Source organism: Trachypithecus francoisi, unplaced genomic scaffold, assembly GCF_009764315.1.
Source record: "Trachypithecus francoisi isolate TF-2019V2 unplaced genomic scaffold, Tfra_2.0 Lachesis_group8, whole genome shotgun sequence".
Taxonomy (NCBI): domain Eukaryota; kingdom Metazoa; phylum Chordata; class Mammalia; order Primates; family Cercopithecidae; genus Trachypithecus; species Trachypithecus francoisi.
Window position 1 is genome coordinate 48235208 of NW_022681473.1, and position 17941 is coordinate 48253148.

The 17941-nt window shown below is 44.3% G+C and overlaps 1 protein-coding gene across 16 annotated transcripts in view; it reads left to right on the forward strand.

The window, feature by feature from the left end:
• PLEKHA7 (pleckstrin homology domain containing A7) overlaps positions 1-17941 on the forward strand; it is a 235342-nt gene that overhangs the window by 171918 nt on the left and 45483 nt on the right. For 15 of the 16 annotated variants that reach the window (XM_033204225.1, XM_033204215.1, XM_033204219.1 and 12 more), the window contains one exon: positions 16511-16981. The exons of the other annotated variant lie outside the window; for it this stretch is intronic. In XM_033204225.1, the coding sequence (XP_033060116.1) occupies positions 16511-16981 (471 nt within the window). The remainder of the gene's footprint in view (positions 1-16510; positions 16982-17941) is intronic. 16 annotated transcript variants of the gene reach the window in all.

Sequence of the window (17941 nt, forward strand, 5' to 3'; positions counted from 1 at the left end):
GAGGACTGGTGCTAGGAAGCCCCACAGATACCAGAATACTCAGAGTCCCTTATACAAAATAGTGTATTTGCATATAACCTCCGCACATGCTTTAGATCATTTCTAGATTGCAAGATTGCATATAATACCTAATACAATGTAAATGCTATGCAAATAGTTGTTATACTGTATTGTTTAGGAAATAATGACAAGAAAATAAGTCTGCATGTGTTCACTACAGACACAGCCATCCTTTTTTTCCCTTGTAAATATTTTTAATTTGTGGTTGGTTGAATCCACGGATATGAAAGCCTGGATACAGAGAAGTCTGACTATGTATATATATATGCGTGTGTGTATATATATGTATACATATAGTTAAGTATATACAAATTTTTAAATGTATATTGTATATTTAACTATATAATGAATGAAAACATTCTAAGTATAAAAATGCAAAAACTAAAGACAAAGATATCCCAAATCACCTTCCCAAGGTAATCTCTATAATCAGGTTAATTGGCTTTTAAACTATTTTCTATGCATTTATATACATATATGCACTTATATGTAAGTTTCTCTTGTGCTTTCTGAAAGCGTGAATAATGACGTCTTAAAGATCACTAAATATCAGTATATATGAATCACCTTTAATTTTTACTCATATGGTATTTCAGTGTAGATGTACTGTAGTGTAGTTTTAAAACCTGTATTTAAAATTTCTGTATTAACCTTCTACAAGCCTCTGCATGTGTGAGTCTTTCAGATTGCTGGGCAAAAGTATAACACGTTTTTAATTTTAACCAATACCACTAAATTGCCCTTTAAAGAAAAATGTGTGGCCGGGCGCGGCGGCTCATGCCTGTAATTCCAGCACTTTGGGAGGCCGAGGCGGGCGGATCACGAGGTCAGGAGATTGAGACCATCCTGGCTAACACACTGAAACCCCGTCTCTACTGAAAATACCAAAAATTAGCAGAGTGTGGTGGTGGGCACCTGTAGTCCCAGCTACTCGGAGGCTGAGGCAGGACAATAGCATGAACCCGGGAGGCGGAGCTTGCAGTAAGCAGAGATTGCGGGCCACCGCACTCCAGCCTGGGCGACAGAGCAACACTCTGTCTCAAAACAAAACAAAACAAAACTGTGTATTCCACTAGTGAGTGTGTCATTTCACCATATCTTTGCCAATAGTTGATATTATGTCTTTTAATTTTACTGGCCTGATACATAAATAGTATCTGATTATCTTAATTTAATGTATATTTCTATGATGGTGAAGATCTTTTGTATTTCAACTTTTTTTTTTTTTTTTTTTAAAGACACGGAGTCTCACTCTATCACTCACTGCTCGAGTGCAGTGGTATGATCGTAGCTCACTGCAGCCTTGAACTCCTGGGCTCAAGCAATCCACTCACATCAGCCTCGCTAGTAGCTGGGACCTCAGTGTGGGCCACCACATCATGCCTGGCTAATTTTTTATTTTTTTTTTTGAGACCGAGTCTCGCTCCGTTGCCTGGACTGGAGTGCAATTGCCAGATCTCAGCTCACTGCAAGCTCCGCCTTCCGGGTTTACACCATTCTCCTGCCTCAGCCTCCCGAGTAGCTGGGACTACAGGCGCCCGCCACCTCACCCGGCTATTTTTTTGTATTTTTTTTTTTTTTTAGTAGAGATGGGGTTTCACCATGTTAGCCAGGATGGTCTCGATCTCCTGACCTCGTGATCCACCCGTCTCAGCCTCCCAAAGTGCGGGAATTACAGGCTTGAGCCACCGCGCTCGGCCAATGCCTGGCTAATTTTACAAGAGTTTTTAGAGACAGGCTTACTGTGTTTCCCTGTCTGGTCTTGAATTCCTTGCCTCAAGCAATCCTCCTAGCTCAGCCTCCTGAGTAGCTGAGATGACAGTCACCAGCCACCATGCCCAGCTCAATGGCCACGTGTATTTCCTATTAAGTGCATTTCCTGTACCTATCCTCTGCCCATTTTTCAACTGAGTTGTTTGCCTTTTCTTGCTGCCTCCTTTCCTGTGTGCTCTGAAATCTGCCAAGATTAGCAGTGCTGTTTAGCCTCTTGCAGAGGTTGATGATAGGCTATGGAATTTGTTTTTCCTCTTCTTTCAAAATCAGAATGCTGTTTGCCAGTTTCTAATATTCTGGCCTTTTCCCCCTTCCTTAGAGATCACCCAATAGGTTTCTCAAGCCCAAATTTCCTTATGTCACTGGGGCACCACCGATAGCTGGGCCTGGAGCTCAACTACAGGAGAGTAGGGCTTCCTGTTCTTCCTCCCCATCATGGACTTTCAGGCTCTCTTAACCAAGTTTGTTCTCTTTTTCCTGGTGAAGATCATTCTTCTTAATGAAGATGTGGAATTAAACCTAGAAGCTGGAGAATTCTGCCTTCTCTGTTTATGCTGGGTCTTCTTCCCTAACCAGAGACACCTACATCTGTTTTTTTTAAACCCTCCTTTATTTTAATAAATAGAAATTTTGTTTTACTTTAAATAAACAAACAACTCCTTCTAGACTTTGCATTTTCTGCCATTGTTCATGTGGACCCATTCCACTATGGATTTGTGCCCCACCTTTCATTTCTTGTACATGTCCTTTTATAATTTGAGCTCCAAGAGTTCCCTGTGTTATTACACTAGAGATGGCAAAATGGGTTTCTTCTTGTGTCCCAACTTTGTTCAATTCATTGTGGCTGACTAGGATGCTAGGTAAGAGAGAATTTGAGAATGAGATTGAACTTTATAGGAAAAAAGTACATGATTGATAAATGATGTCTGGCTAGAACCCTTGAGGATTAATCTAGATAGCTGAGATTTGGGTATTTTTTAGCATCAGGTTTTGGTGTTGGAAGGGCTTCTCCCCTTTCCCTAGTCTCAGGCAACTGTATCATCCCTAGTTTTTCTCTGACTTTGAGATGTATTTTTATTATGCTCTTAATAAACTCTTAAAACTTCATGATCATGTTTGCCCAAGGTTTTGTCCCTTTAAAAATAAAAAACACGGCCGGGCGCGGTGGCTCAAGCCTGTAATCCCAGCACTTTGGGAGGCCGAGACGGGTGGATCACGAGGTCAGGAGATCGAGACCATCCTGGCTAACACGGTGAAACCCCGTCTCTACTAACAATACAAAAAACTAGCGGGGCGAGGTGGCGGGCACCTGTAGTCCCAGCTACTCGGGAGGCTGAGGCAGGAGAATGGTGGGAACCCGGGAGGCGGAGCTTGCAGTGAGCTGAGATCCGGCCACTGCACTCCAGCCTGGGCAGCAGAGCGAGATTTCATCTCAAAAATAAAATAAAATAAAAATAAAAAATAAAAAACACAAGGCCGGGTGTGGTGGCTCACGCCTGTAATCCCAGCACTTTGGGAGGTCGAGGCAGGCAGATCACGAGGTCAGGAGATCAAGACCATCCTGGCTAATGCAGTGAAACCCCGTCTCTACTGAAAATACAAAAAATTAGCCAGGTGTGATAGCGGGCACCTGTAGTCCCAGCTACTCGAGAGGCTGAGGTAGGAGAATGGCATGAACCCGGGAGGCAGAGCTTGCAGTGAGCCGAGATGGCACCACTGCACTCCAGCCTGGGCGACAGAGCGAGACTCTGTCTCAAAAAAACAAAACAAAACAAAAAAAACCACACAGGCCAGTGCAGTGGCTTATGCCTGTAATCCTAGCACTTTTGGAGGCCAAGACAGGCAGACCACTTGAGGTCAGGAGTTCAAGACCAGCCTGGCCAACATGGTGAAACTCCATCTCTACTAAATACAAAAATTAGCCGGGCATGGTGGCAGATTCCTGTAATCCAGCTACTCAGGAGGCTGAGGCAGGAGAATCGCTTGAACTCAGGAGGCAGAGGTTTCAGTGAGCCGAGATCATGCCATTGCATTCCAGCCTGGGCAACAGAGTGAGACTTTATCTCAAACAAAACAAAATGAAAAACAGAAAAAACAAAAACAAAAACAAAAAAGAGCCCAAGAAACTAAAACAAAATAAAAAACACAAGTTTTTCCAATAAAGACATAATAGCATTTCTCCATAAGTTTCTGAGAGCTGAAATTGTCAGCCAAGCAAATACAGACTTACTAAATGTTCTATTTTTCCAGAATAAGATATTCAGACATTTGGTTGGTTAAAATTATTCATCAGGCACACTAAATCTTGCCTGTCTTCCAGTTTGGTGTTTGGCCTTGGAAAAGCTCCATCTCTGTAAGTGGGTGGCCCCAACAGTAGCATTTCATTTGCTCCCTCTCTGATTCTCACCCAGAGGCTTCTCTCTTTATTCATACAGGCAGATGCTTCCTTTATTAGTGGTGGTATGTATTAGGACTGTTGATTGCAGATGACAGAAAATACAGAGAAATTTACCTTCAAAAGGAGGGAATTTATCGGTTCATGTCACTGAAAAGCTCAAGATAGATCTGGCTTTAGAAACAATGGGGTTCAAGGCTCAGACAATATCACTAGAAGTCATATTCTCAGAGTCTGGGCCCTTCCCACCTGTGTGTTGAATTCAGTCTTGAGCTCCATGAGGAGGTCCCTGGCACATCTAGGGCCTGGTGGCAAGATAGCTGCAGTGGTCCCAAACTCATGTCATCAAAGTTAAAATCCAGTAGGAAAGAGCCAGTGTCTGGTCCAGAAGCTCTGAGATTCATACTGATTAGGCAGGTTTACTTTGCATTTATGTCCCCAACCATCTCCCGTGGCCAGGGACAACATCATGCTGATAGCGGAGGCCTGAAACACATGCTTCACTTCTGAGAACCAGGGGTGGAACCGTATCCAGGTCGTGAGGACTGAGAGCGAGGTGGTGTGGGTTCCCAAGGAAGTGTTAGGACTCCGTGGGCAGAGGACCATGGGCAGAAATGGCTTACTGGGACATGGTAAAGAGGGCATCAATAATCAATGTCCAGGCTGGCTGATTTATTCCTCACTTCCTACTATACCTGTTTCTTTTGCCTTAAGAATCTCTTCCCAGCACTTAGTCTCTGAAATCGGATAGACCTGGGTTCAGATCCCTGCTCTATTACTTTCTGCCAATGTCATCTTGTGCAAATTATGCATGCTTTTGAAACCTTGATTTTTCTTAATTCATAGGCTTGCTACAAGGATTAAATTAAATGTATCAAGTGCTTGCTTAGTACAGTGCCTGAGACATAATAGGTGCTCCCTATCAGCTATATTAACTTCCATAGGATTTGCTTTGACAGTATTTTCAGCCGTTTTCTCTTTACCCCCTTCCAGTTTCATCATTAATTCCTAGATCTCAATGATGAGTCTCCTATGAACAAACTACACTCTCTCCCCTGCCAGGATGTACTCATCTCCTAGCAGTGTGAGTTGTCCAATAGTTCAGGGTCCCTACAGCCCCATCCTAAGTCCTATCTGTCTTCAGCTCCCACTTCCCCCAGCCTCTTCCTATTCTTCTGGCCCAGGAGCAGAGCTAAGAGCCCTCACTGCAACTCTGACTTTTTTATTTGAGACAAAGTCTCACTCTGTCACCAGGCTGGAGTGCAGTGGCATGATCTTGGCTCACTGCAACCTCCGCCTCCCAGGTTCAAGTGAACCTCCCACCTCAGCCTCCCAAATAGCTAGGACTACAGGCATGTGCCACTGTGCCTGGCTCATTTTTTTGTATTTTTTGTAGAGATGGGGTTTCACCATGATGCCCAGGCTGGCCTGCAACTCCTGGGCTCAAGTGATCCACCTACCTCAGCCTCCCAAAGTGTTAGGATTACAGGAGTGAGCCACCGCATCTAACCTGCACCTCTGACTTTTTGTTCTCTTGTTTGTTACACAGGCTTCAGAACTCCATGATAGACATGAATTCCAGTATATTTGAGATCCCACATCATGTGCTGTGAGGGACACCCTACACTACTGGCAGGGCCTACTCTCTACCCCTGCCAGTCATCTTCTACCCCACGTCCATATTCTTCCACTGGCCATGCTGTGGACTCTGGTTTTTAATTCTCTACAACCTTTTTGAAATCTGTCTTACCAACTTCCCCCATAGTACTCCCTTTTCTATCTTGTCTAAGGATGTTTTTTCCTCTCTAATAAGCTAAAGCACTAAGTAAGGAGATTATTTGCAGCTCACAAAACTGACAAGTGACCCACTCAGGCAGGAGGGCATATCAGAAACAGAACTCATCTTTTTTCTCAATTTCCTAACCTCTGTGTTCTCTGGAGTAGCTGCAGTCCTGTCTTGGGACTAAAGAAACTTACAGTAGAGTCACCATTAGAATGAAGTCCAATTTCCTTAGTCTTTGGAAACCATACATGGACCTGGTCCCTACAGACACCTTTGGTTCATCTCCTGCCATTTCCAATTCTCTGTGGCATGCTGAACTTCTTTCAGCAACTTGAGTTGGTGCATATGTTCATGCATTCATCCATTTAGTCTTTTATTCTATAAATATTTATTAAGGGTGGCCAGGTGTGGTGTCTCATGCCTGTAATCCCAGCACTTTGGGAGGCCTAGGCAGGCGGATCACCTGAAGTCAGGGGTTTGAGACCAGCCTGGCCAACATGGTAAAACTCTGTCTCTACTAAAATACAAAAATTAGCTTGGTGGCGCATGCCTGTAATCCCACCTACTCAGGAGGCTGAGGCAGGAGAATCACTTGAATCCGGGAGGAGGAGGTTGTAGTGAGCTGAAACCACACCACTGCACTCCAGCCTGGGTGATACAGCAAGACTCCATCTCAAAAAAAAAAAAAAAGTTTATATATATATATATAACTCCTGAGCTCAGATGATCCACCCACCTTGGCCTCCCAAAGTGCTGGGATATATATATATACACACACACACACACATATATATATATATATATATGGCATACTGTGGGTCAAACACTGTTAAAGATGCTAAGAATACAGTAGTGTTCAAGGAGAGAGAGGCAAGATGCCATGCTGCTTACATTCTGGAGGGGTGGGGCAGGAAGACAAACCATAAACAGGAAAACAAGAAATCATTAAGACAATTTGTATCAAGATCTATACATGAAGACAGTAAGACCGAGTGATGAATTAGGGTAGGACTAGGGCAAGGGAGTAGCCACTTTTGTTTGGGTGGTCAGGAAAGGATTCTAGATGGGGCCTGATTGATACAAGAAAGTCAGATACACAAAACTTTGAGGAAGAGTGTTCTGGGCAGAGGTGATGGCATGTATAAATGAGCATAGAGCATGGCTGAACCAAAGTGAGCAAGGGGAGAATAGACTGATGAGGTGTGGGAGGATAGAGGTCCTTCTCATGAGACAACCGGGATCCCTCTGGGCTTTGCTTACCCACTTTACCAGCCCTCTCACCTGCACCAGGGCAACCCCAGCATATCCTCAGGTTAGCCCAGATGAATGATATTTCCTCCTTCCCTGACTATTCAGCGTGTCAGATATCCCTGTTTGTAGTACACTGTCATTCCTTAATCATAGGTCTTTCATGCTAAAGTTATGCTGACATGCTTTCTCATTGTCACCCCTACCAGACTTAAGGCTCCTTGAAAATGATAACTGCATAGGTCTCATCTGTCAGTGTCTGGCATATAATAAGTGTTCAGTTAATGCGTAGATACATGGGGGTTTGGGCTACAAATTTTCATATGCAGTCATCCAAAGAGCTGAAATCTCAAGAAGTTTTATCTTTCACAAATGGAGGTATAAAAAAGGGACACTTCTTCATTTTTTGAGGAAATTTCAGCAGTTTTACAAACATAAAATGCTTACACACAAAGTCAACCTTGTGATAATGCACTTTCAAGGAGTCAAATTTGCAAAAGATGTGTAAACCAAATTAGAGCGCTCTAAAAGTCTTTGTACAATTTGTACCTCTAGTATTGGGAACAATGTGAAGGTGAAACACACAACGTAGCAAATTGGCCCTATGTGTGAAGGGACAGACGTTATACATGGTTGAATAATTTGGTAGGGGAGATTTTTGTTATTTTTGCTTGCATTTTCACTTTTATGTTTTTCAAAATACTCGCTGTACTTGCATTTAGAGAATGGTTGTAGTATAGAGATGTTGTAGTATTTGCTGTCCATTTGAAACTCTGGTTCTTGCTCAGCTGTTGCAATTAAGCGCTCTTCCCCTTTTGCAGCGCTAGTGATAATTAGCTTTTAAACTTTTGTCTTTCACCATTAAGTAGCCCTGTACACTTACCATAGCAATTTTGCAAGGGAACAGTTTTACTGATCTCTTCCATTGTGCTGTAAGGAATACAGGAAGAAAGAATACTTGGCTTTTCCATTACTACATCTGGCCTTTAGGATTTCAGCATTCTGGATTTTCATCATTTTGCGAGGGAACAGTTTTACTGATCTCTTCCATTGTGCGGGAATACAGGAAGAAGGAATGATATTTGGCTCCTCCATTACCACATCTGGCTTTTAGGATTTCAACATTCTGGATTTTAATCTTTTGGGATTGTGATTTTCAACTTTAGGGATTTTGACCTTTCGTGATGATGGTGTTCAGGATTGTATCTTTCGAGATTATGATCTGCAACAGGTACATGGATGTTTGGCTGGCCAGGTGGGTAGGCAGATGAATGGATGAACAGATGAACAAAACAGTTGAGAAACCTCTACCTGTAAGATGTTCCAGTGAGGATCTGGGATGGCTGGGAGTGATCGGAATCCTCTCCTGGGACTCGTGCATGGGGGATCGGCCTGCTCAGAAGTGGCCCACACATTTTAGGTTATTTACACTGTCTTTGAGAGCTAAGTCTTTGGCCTTCCAAACTCTAATCACCATCGGCAAAGTGTAGCTGGACAGCCCCGGAGACTGGACTAGCCTCTTGGATCCTCACCAGAAGTAATTTATAGACATGTTTTCAGCCTTGCACAGGGCTTTGGAGTCGTATCAGATGAGGTTTGAGTCCTGCTTATGTCACTAGTTGCATGATCCAAGGCAAGTTGGCTAATCTCTCTGAGCATCACTTTCATTCTTTTTTTTTTTTTTTTTTATGAGAGGGAGTTTGGCTTTGTCACGCAGACTGGAGTGCAATGGCACGATCTCAGCTCACTGCAACCTCCACTTCCCAGATTCAAACAATTCTCCTGCCTCAGTTTCCTGAGTGGCTGGGACTACAGACGCCTGCCACCACGCCTGGCTAATATGTTTTGTATTTTTAATAGAAATGGGGTTTCGCCATATTGGCCAGGCTGGTCTTGAACTCCTGAGCTCAAGTGATCCACCTACCTTGACTTCCGAAAGTGCTGGGATTAGATGTGAGTCACCGTGCCCGGCCACTTTTATTACTTTTCATGAAAGAAAAATGTCTCTAGCACTGTGGGTTTGTGTGATGATAAGAAGAGGTAGTAAAGTGCTTAGCTCAGAGTTTTGCATTCAGTAAGTGCTCAGTCAGTGATGGCTGCCGCTGCCAGATTCCTGTCCTTTGTTAGAGTCCATTTATTATAGGTAATCCAGTAGTTGTGTGTGCCCTCAGCCTCCCTGGGCTCAGTCCTGACCTTGCAGAATTGTTACAGGGATTACAGGTTGTCCGTGACAGATTCCTAGCACACAGTAGAACCTAGCATATGGTAACAATAACCAAGCCCTGGCCATTAAAAGAATGTATCTCCCAGACCATGACTGCTGGTTTCCCTGGGGAGATGGAAAGTGAGTGAGCATGGTGTATGCTAGAGCTTCAGGGTGGCTCAGGTTGAGCTGTGACTGGTGGCATGGCTTACCCAGGTAAAAGAAACAGAGAAGGATTCTCCAGGCAGGAATGAACAAAGTGAGGAGGGCTGGCAGGCCTGGAGTAGCTTTTTCCTTTTCTTAATCTGGTTTGTCAATCCCTACAACTTTAAAAGGGACTTTGCCAATAGCTGCTCTACTGAGGCAGGAGGCAACCTCAGCGTAGCATTCTGCTTGTTTCATTTATTCTGCAGCCTTGCTCTTCTCTGTGGGAGGGAGGCCTGAAGGATTGTGGAGGGTGTCATCAAAGCTGTCAAGCCCTCTTGTTAATTTAGGCAGAGCACAGCATGAAAAGTAGCAGGCTATTCTCCCTCCATCCCAAGGGGGCTGCCCTATTTAACTCTGGGGAAAAGAAGAAACTAACTCCCTTCTCCATTTCTCAAATGCTAGGAACTCATTCAAAAGAGTGAGCCTGCCTTAGGGTGCTCCGCATACTTTGGGCTCCTTTCTCTTCAGTCTTTTGTACAAGTCTATTGATTATGCCCAGAGTGGGTTCTGGCTTTTGAGCCCACCCTATTCCTGAGACTGCAGCTCAGTGCTCAGGACCCAGGATCTGTTAACACAGGCTGAGCTGCTTTCCCATGGCAGGACTTCATCATCTGGCCTGGCTCAGATCCAACTCTCCAAGACTCTCAGGGGCCTGGGTTCTTGTTCTTGGGCTGCTAGTTTGGTCATTTAGGTAAGGTGAGTTGGGAGGGATCCTTTGAGTGGGATTACAACAGAAAGGCTATGTTGATCATCAGGACTAAGGTTCTATCAAGCCCCTACAAGCTGTCATTCCTCTTCCCATCTCAGTATTTGAATGAGATTGAATGTGTGTGGGGTGTGTGCGCATTTAGCGTTAAGATAGAGGGAAATATTATTCCTCATTGCCTGATGAGATAAATGACTTGGAGGCAGAATAAAATAATCAGTGCACAGTTGCTTGGTAAGATCTGTTAACATTCAAGTTCTTGTGAAGAAAAGAAATAAGTGAGAAGTATCACCAGTCTGAGGTATGTGCTCTTCCCACTTGGAAGGGAAAATAAGAATTTGCTCTAAACAGACAAATAGTATTCTGTGATATGCTAGAAATGCTGGGGCCCAACTGTTACAAGAGTAGCCCTTTGTAACAGTTAGGGGTCATGTCTGGTTGCTAGAAATGAACAACCCAATTTAGGGTGGCATAATCAAATTGGGTTTTAGTTTTCTCCCATAGCAGAAATCCAGGGGTAGTCAGTAGATTGGTACAGTAGCACTGTCATGCAATCAGGGACATGGGCTCTTTATCTCCTTCTACCCAGCTTTTAGCATATGACTGGCATCCTTATTTTTATCATGTTGCAGTTCAGCAAAGTCTAAATCCCAGGCAGGAAGAAGAGAGGGGTTAGCTAAGCTTGTCTTCTTATAAAGACTTTCCTGGAGGACCCCACCTAACAATTTATGCTTATATCTTATTGGCCAAAAGCTATGTTATATGATCATCCTCAGCTACAAGGGAGGTTGGGAACTGTAAGTGTTTTGCAGTGTACATTGCCACTTTGAAAAAACTGGGGCAAAGGAGGAAGGAATACCTATTGGGTAGTAAAGACATTTGTATTTGAGGGCATACTGTGTGCCAGACACTGTGCTATGCTGTTTCTGTGCATTGTCTCCATTAATCCTCACAACAGCCCAAGGAGACACTGTTATCCCATGTTACAGATGGGGAACTTGAGACTAGAGATGTCACTTGCCCAAGGTCACACAGTTTATGTGTGGTGGAACCAGTTCTTGAATCTAGGTCCAACTGGTTCTAAAATCTGTGCCCGCTGTTATTTTCAAAAAGTGACACATAGGACCAAAATGGTCACTGAGTATCAGGAATTTCCTGTGTTCTTGAACAGTGACTGGTTTCAGATGTTCATGATCATAGCATGACCTGCATGGGAACAGCAGCCTATCTGGAAAGGCTTGTGTTGTCTTAGCTAAACATCTATGCTCTGCATGGCCAAGCTGCCTGAGTAATACAGTCATTGACAGCCCAGGGGTGCTTCATTCTTTCCCATCATTGTGCTAAATCGAGCATTGCAGATCTGTTTTGTGACAAGTGTCCTGACTTGAGAAGTCATGTGTTAAATTATTGGGAATGCAAAGAGACAGGGAGAATACCAAAAAACTTTTTTGACCTTAAATTCCATAACTTAGTAAGTTAAATGTTTAGGTCTGGTAAGGTGGGGGAGTAGGGAATATTACTTTCACCTTCTTACCTGCATCCAGAGCATGAACATTTTGTGCACAAAGGCGCATCTTATGTAAGTCCCGGGAGCCATGGGAATAAGGAACTGTTCATAACCCCAAAGTCTTCAGGGCTAGAAAACTGCCCAGTGGCAAACTGACTACCATTCGCTTAGCCGCCCTCTAAAGCTTTGTTTTGCAATAAATGCTGGTATTAAACTAAAGAAAATTATTTATCATCCTCTGTCAAATTTATTTCCAGGAAGCACTGGCATATATGGGAGTGTATATACTCATGTACAGTCATAGTAAGGACTAAGACTTATGGTTAAATTAGCTCCAAGGTTAGAGAAGACTAACAGACTCCATGATTTGAGGGTCAGGTGTTTATGGGAACAGTATTCAATGTGGTTACCATAATTAAATTGGGCTTCAGGGTTGTCTGGCTTTGAAGGCAAAGGCTATTTTCTCTACTACTTTCTTATACTCCCAGGTGCCTGTCCCAATGGGGGCTGTATAGGTGCTCGGCAAATACATGGTGATTGGTTAGGGAAGGAAGAAAAATCCATGTTACAATTGGTTGGGCTGAGACATTGTGCCCACAGTCTTAGGGTTCCAGAGTTGAAGAATCCTTCATTTCCTCTCAATTCTAATGTCATACCCATAGGTGGCATATTTGTTTCACTATCTGGCTCTTATGACAAGATGCTCTTTTATCTTTGGGGTGTGAATAACAAGGAGATACAATTACCTGGGTATCACAATTGGACTAACCACTTAGAAATATCAGAGCAAGTATAACCAAAGCAGCATGCCAGATTCTAAAGCTTCAGCAACTTGGCCAGAGTGTGATCCAGAGGGCAGCCAGAGCCTTCATCATCTCTGAAGTAGCCTCAGCACATCCTCTGTGGGTGGTTTCCTGGATGTAAGAAATAATAAAGAAGATAGGCCTGGCACAGTGGTTCATGCCTGTAATCCCCGCACTTCTGGAGGCTGAGTTGGGAGGATTGCTTGAGCTCAGGATTTCGAGACCAGCCTGGGCAACAAGAAAGGCCTTGTCTCTACAAAAAAAAAAAAAAAAAAATTAAAAATTAGCCAGACGTGGTGGCAGGAGCCTGTGGTACCAGTTACACAGGAGTCAGAGGTGGAAGGATCACTTGATCCTCAGAGGCTGAGGCTGTGGTGATATCTGTTCGCACTAGTGCATTCCAGCCTTGGTGACATAGTGAGACCCTGTATCAAAAAAAGAAAAAAAAAGAAGATAATGGCCAACTTAGGCAACTTGAGGACTGTTGGTTCAGGTTACACTAATCTAGTTATGGAGGATTAAAGGGAGAAAGGAAAGACAAAGCTAAAACTCATCGTGTGAAAAAAAGAAAAAAGAGAAAAAAAACTGTCCCATGTACATTGTGGAACAGAGTTGTCCCTTTATAAGCTTACAGTAAGAATTACTTTTTCTTTTTTGAGGTGGAGTCTTGCTCTCTCACCCACGCTGGAGTGCAGTGGTATAATCTCAGCTCACGGCAACCTCTGCCTCCCAGGTTCAAGCAATTCTCCTGCCTCAACCTCCTGAGTAGCTGGGACTACAGGTGCACACCACCATGCCCAGCTAATTTTTCTATTTTTAGTAGAGTCGGGATTTCATCATGTTGGTCAGGCTGGTCTCGAACCCCTGACCTCAGGTGATTCACCTCCCTTGGCATGCCACCACACCCAGCTGAATTACTTTTTCTTTAAGTATGGGCTCCTGAATATTTCCCATATTTTCCTCCTATTGGAATTTATAGAGCCACTGAATGTTAACAATGGGTGGGCCCTCACTCATCAGTATCTCAATATGTCATTGTAAAATGATTTAATAGGCAGGACCCCTTCCAGTATAAGTAACAGCAACCAAACTCAAGCTAACAACTGAAAAAGGGAATTTAGGCCCAGTAGGGTGGCTCATGCTTGTAATCCTAAAACTTTGAGGGGCTGAGGCAGGTGGATCACTTGAACCCAGGAGTTTGAGACCAGCCTGGGCAACAGAGCAAGACCCAGTCTCTACAAATTTTTTTCTTTTTTTTTTTTAATTAGCAGAGCATGGTGGCATGTAGTCCCAGCTACTCAGGAGGCTGAGGTGGGAGGATCGCTTGAGCCCAGCAGATCAAGGCTACAGTGAGCCATGATCATGCCACTGCACTGCAGCCTGGGTGAGAGAGCAAGATGCTGTGGAATTTATTTATTAACAACTGAAAAATCCAAAGAGATATCTGTTTTACATATGGTTAGATGTAGGAGCTTAAGCCAAATTTTTAGGATTCTATGTTTCTCCACCTGCTTTCCTTTGTGTTAACTTCATTCTTAAGCGGTGCCTTCCCACACAATTGCAGCAGCTCCAACCGAAGTCCCAGGGCTGACTCTGATTGGCCTGGAGTAGTCAACTCCTGAACCAGTCACTGAGAATGTGGACCCTCAGCTGGACAGGGAGTCAGCAGCACCTGAACCACCTGGACTGAGGGTAGGAGAAAGTGATCCCCAAATGAAAATTGAAATGCTGTTATCAGAAGGGCAGTGGATACAGTGTGGAGGTTGGAGAGGAAAGAAGTCCTCCGTTGGATAAGAGGAGTTCCAAAGACGCATTATTTTTTCCCACAAAGCTTGGAGTTTCCATGGAAAAGACATTGGTACATGAACAGCAAGAAGAGTGATTGCTTTTCTCAGTTCTCCCTGTATATTAGTCCATTCTCACACTGCTATGAAGAACTGCCCGAGAATGGATAATTTATAAAGGAAAGAGGTTTATTGACTCACAGTTCCACATGGCTGGGGAGGCCTCAAGAAACTTACAATCATGGTGGAAGGGAAGGCAAACATGTCCTTCTTTGCATGATGGCAGGAAGAAGTGCTAAGCAAAAAGAGAAAAGTTGCTTCTAAAACCATCAGATCTCATGAGAACGTGCTCACTATCAGGAAAACAGCGTGAGGGTAACCTCCTCATGATTCAGTTTCCTCCCACCAGATCCTTCCCACGACACATGGGGATTATGGGAACTACAGTTCAAGATGAGATTTGGGTGGGGACACAGCCAAACCATATCACCCTGCCTAAGTTAAAGGCAACAGACCCACACATAGTGAGAAGCAGACCCCATGTGGAGGGTTGTATTTTCACATTATATTGACATTCTAACTAGCTCTCAGGGTGAGTTGATTCTGTCCTGAATCTGTGTTGATTATTGGTAGCTGAGGTTCTGAAGTTGTTGCAAAGACACCTGGGGTGTGGCCACCGAGATGTAAATGCAGTAGCATTTCTATTATGTACTCTCATGTGGAGAAGAAAATGCCTCTGGCTTGGCCCCATTTTGAGTGGTGGATCTTAAGGCCAGGACCTTTTTTTTTTTTTTTTAACCAAGGAGTATGGCTAAACCAGCTGCCCCATCTAAGTAAAGGTCTTTGATAATTTTTCTAGTCCATCTGAGCTGAGCTGGAACAAGTTCTCTTGCCTCCCTAATCTAAATTCTGCAAAGCTTGTGGAGCCACTATTGTATCCCTGGTGCCAGGTGGTCAGGATGCAGACAACTAGGACCCTGCCCCAAGGAGGCAGAGAGAAGGGCAGCTTACCGGGGGAGATGGACCATGAAAGAGGAGCCCTCCACCATGTTCCAAAGCTCCTCCTGTAGCCTCAGTTCAACCCTGACCTGTCACCCCACCCCATTCTCTTTTATAGCTTCCAGGTTTGCACAGACACATGTGGAGAGGCAGTAGAGCAAAGCCTACTACACATGGGCTCTGGAGTCTACCTGGTTTAAGCCCAGGCTCCACTCTGTTTCAGCTGTTTGATCTTGGGCAAACAATCGATCTTCTCTGTGCCTCAGTTTCCTTATTGTTAAAATCTGACTAATAATACTTCACAGAATTGTTGTAGATAGACATGAGAGTTATTTCTGTTTGAACTGTTCCCTGATAAGATAGAAACAGGTTGCTGTTCACATAAAGAGGTTGCTGTGCCCATTCTCTATTCACCATCTTTGAAGAGTGTTAATTATGCTATCATTTGTACTTTGGGCTGTGCTAGACACCAGTGGGAGGGATCCTGAGCTCAGGAGCCTTCCATTTAAGCCCCAGACAGACAAACGGACAAATCGCAAAAGGAAAAGGCAAGATCAGTAGCACAGAGTAGAACGGAAGCACAGGAGTGGTCTTCATGTGAATGTCACATGTATAATTTATTCATTCTCTCTTGCAGTAGTAGTTATGGAGTGCCTATTTTATACCAGTCATTGTGTAGAAGTTCTGGGCATATGATGATCAGCCAGATGGGCCTCTGGCCAAAAGGAACTCATAGTTTATTTGGGAGCTAGATGAATAAACACAGTTATGGTCCAGTGCGATTAGTGTGACAGTGGGGTCAGCATAAGATCCTATTCTAAATTGGAAGTGTATGTTAGGGCAGCTTTCTGGAGGAGGTGTTGTTTAAGCCAGATCCCCAAAGGAGCAGAAGTTAGGCAGGCAGAGTGAGGACATGAGCATGAAAGGTGTTCTGGGCAGAGGGAATAGCCTGTGCAAAGGCCTGCAGGTGATTGAGTGTACAGTGCATTTCATTGTGGAGTCTTGGCTGTGGAGCAAACTGAATGTGCTGCTGTCATTGCAGGGACATGGAGAAGGTGGAGCGGCAGGCTGTCCCCCAGGCCAACCACACAGAGTCCTGTCACGAATGTGGCCGGGTGGGACCTGGACATACGAGAGATTGTTCTCATCATGGCCATGATGACATTGTCAACTTCGAGAGGCAGGAGCAGGAGGGAGAGCAGTACCGTTCCCAGAGGGACCCGCTGGAGGGCAAGCGGGACCGGAGCAAGGCCAGGTCTCCGTACTCGCCGGCCGAGGAGGATGCCTTGTTTATGGATTTACCCAGTGGCCCAAGAGGCCAGCAGGCACAGCCCCAACGGGCAGAGAAGAATGGAATGCTGCCTGCCTCATATGGCCCAGGAGAACAGAATGGGACTGGCGGGTACCAGCGGGCCTTTCCTCCCAGGACCAACCCTGAAAAACACAGCCAAAGGAAGAGCAATCTGGCCCAGGTGGAGCACTGGGCAAGGGCCCAGAAGGGGGACAGCAGGAGGTGAGTAATAGACTCAGGATCACTGCTTATAACGAGTGCGATAATGTAGTGGCAATAGCTGTCATTTAGCGAGCACTTGCTGCGTAAGGACAGCCTTAAACTCTTTACCGCCATTACCTATGTAAATCCCTGTAACAACCCTGCAAGAAAGGGTGATATTTCTTGACAGAAACTGAGGCTTGGAGAAGTCAGGGAACCTGCCCACAGCACACAGGTGGTAAGGCCAGAGTTCAGTCCTGGGTCTATGAGCCTCCAAGGCCCCCACATAATAACACCAGAGTCTTTTCTACTCCTCAGAGAATGCCTTGAGACATTCAGCATGTAAATGATAACCGATCTTCTCCTCTTTTGCTGCTACTTCTCTACATCCAAGAAATGTGTATAGAAACTAGAGTAAATAGAGATTCATTTTTAATTCCAGGCACATACAGAAGTGCGTAGGCACTGTTGACATTGGGCTTTATCAGATCCATTCCTTCAAGAAGATTTTAATTATTTTGAAGACATGCATATCTTGCTATTTGCCAAGCACTGTCTGTATTTTATTATAATTTCAGATTAATTAGGACACATTTCTGAATGTGAAGAATTCAGGGTCACTAGCTTCCCTGTTGTCCCCAGAAGCCACTGTGCTTTGTCTTCATTATGAAAGACGTGACAGATTCTGTTCACTATTTTCAGGCTTCTAAACAAATCACTGACAAGAGAGGAGATAGCAAAGCCAATGTGCATTCAGAGAGCTCCCCAGGGATTGCAGTGGATGTGCCAGCATCCAGACCAAGTCTGCCACAGGCCTGATAACATGCTCTGAAAGGTCACACTTCATTCTCCCTGTTGGCCAGGCCCAGACTTTCTACCTGTGGACTCTGGAGGTGGTCAGTGCTCCTAGGGGAATAGCCTAGTCCTGTTTTCAAGTATGTGGGTGTGTTGTGCATATGTAGGTTGCTGTAGCCTCTTTAA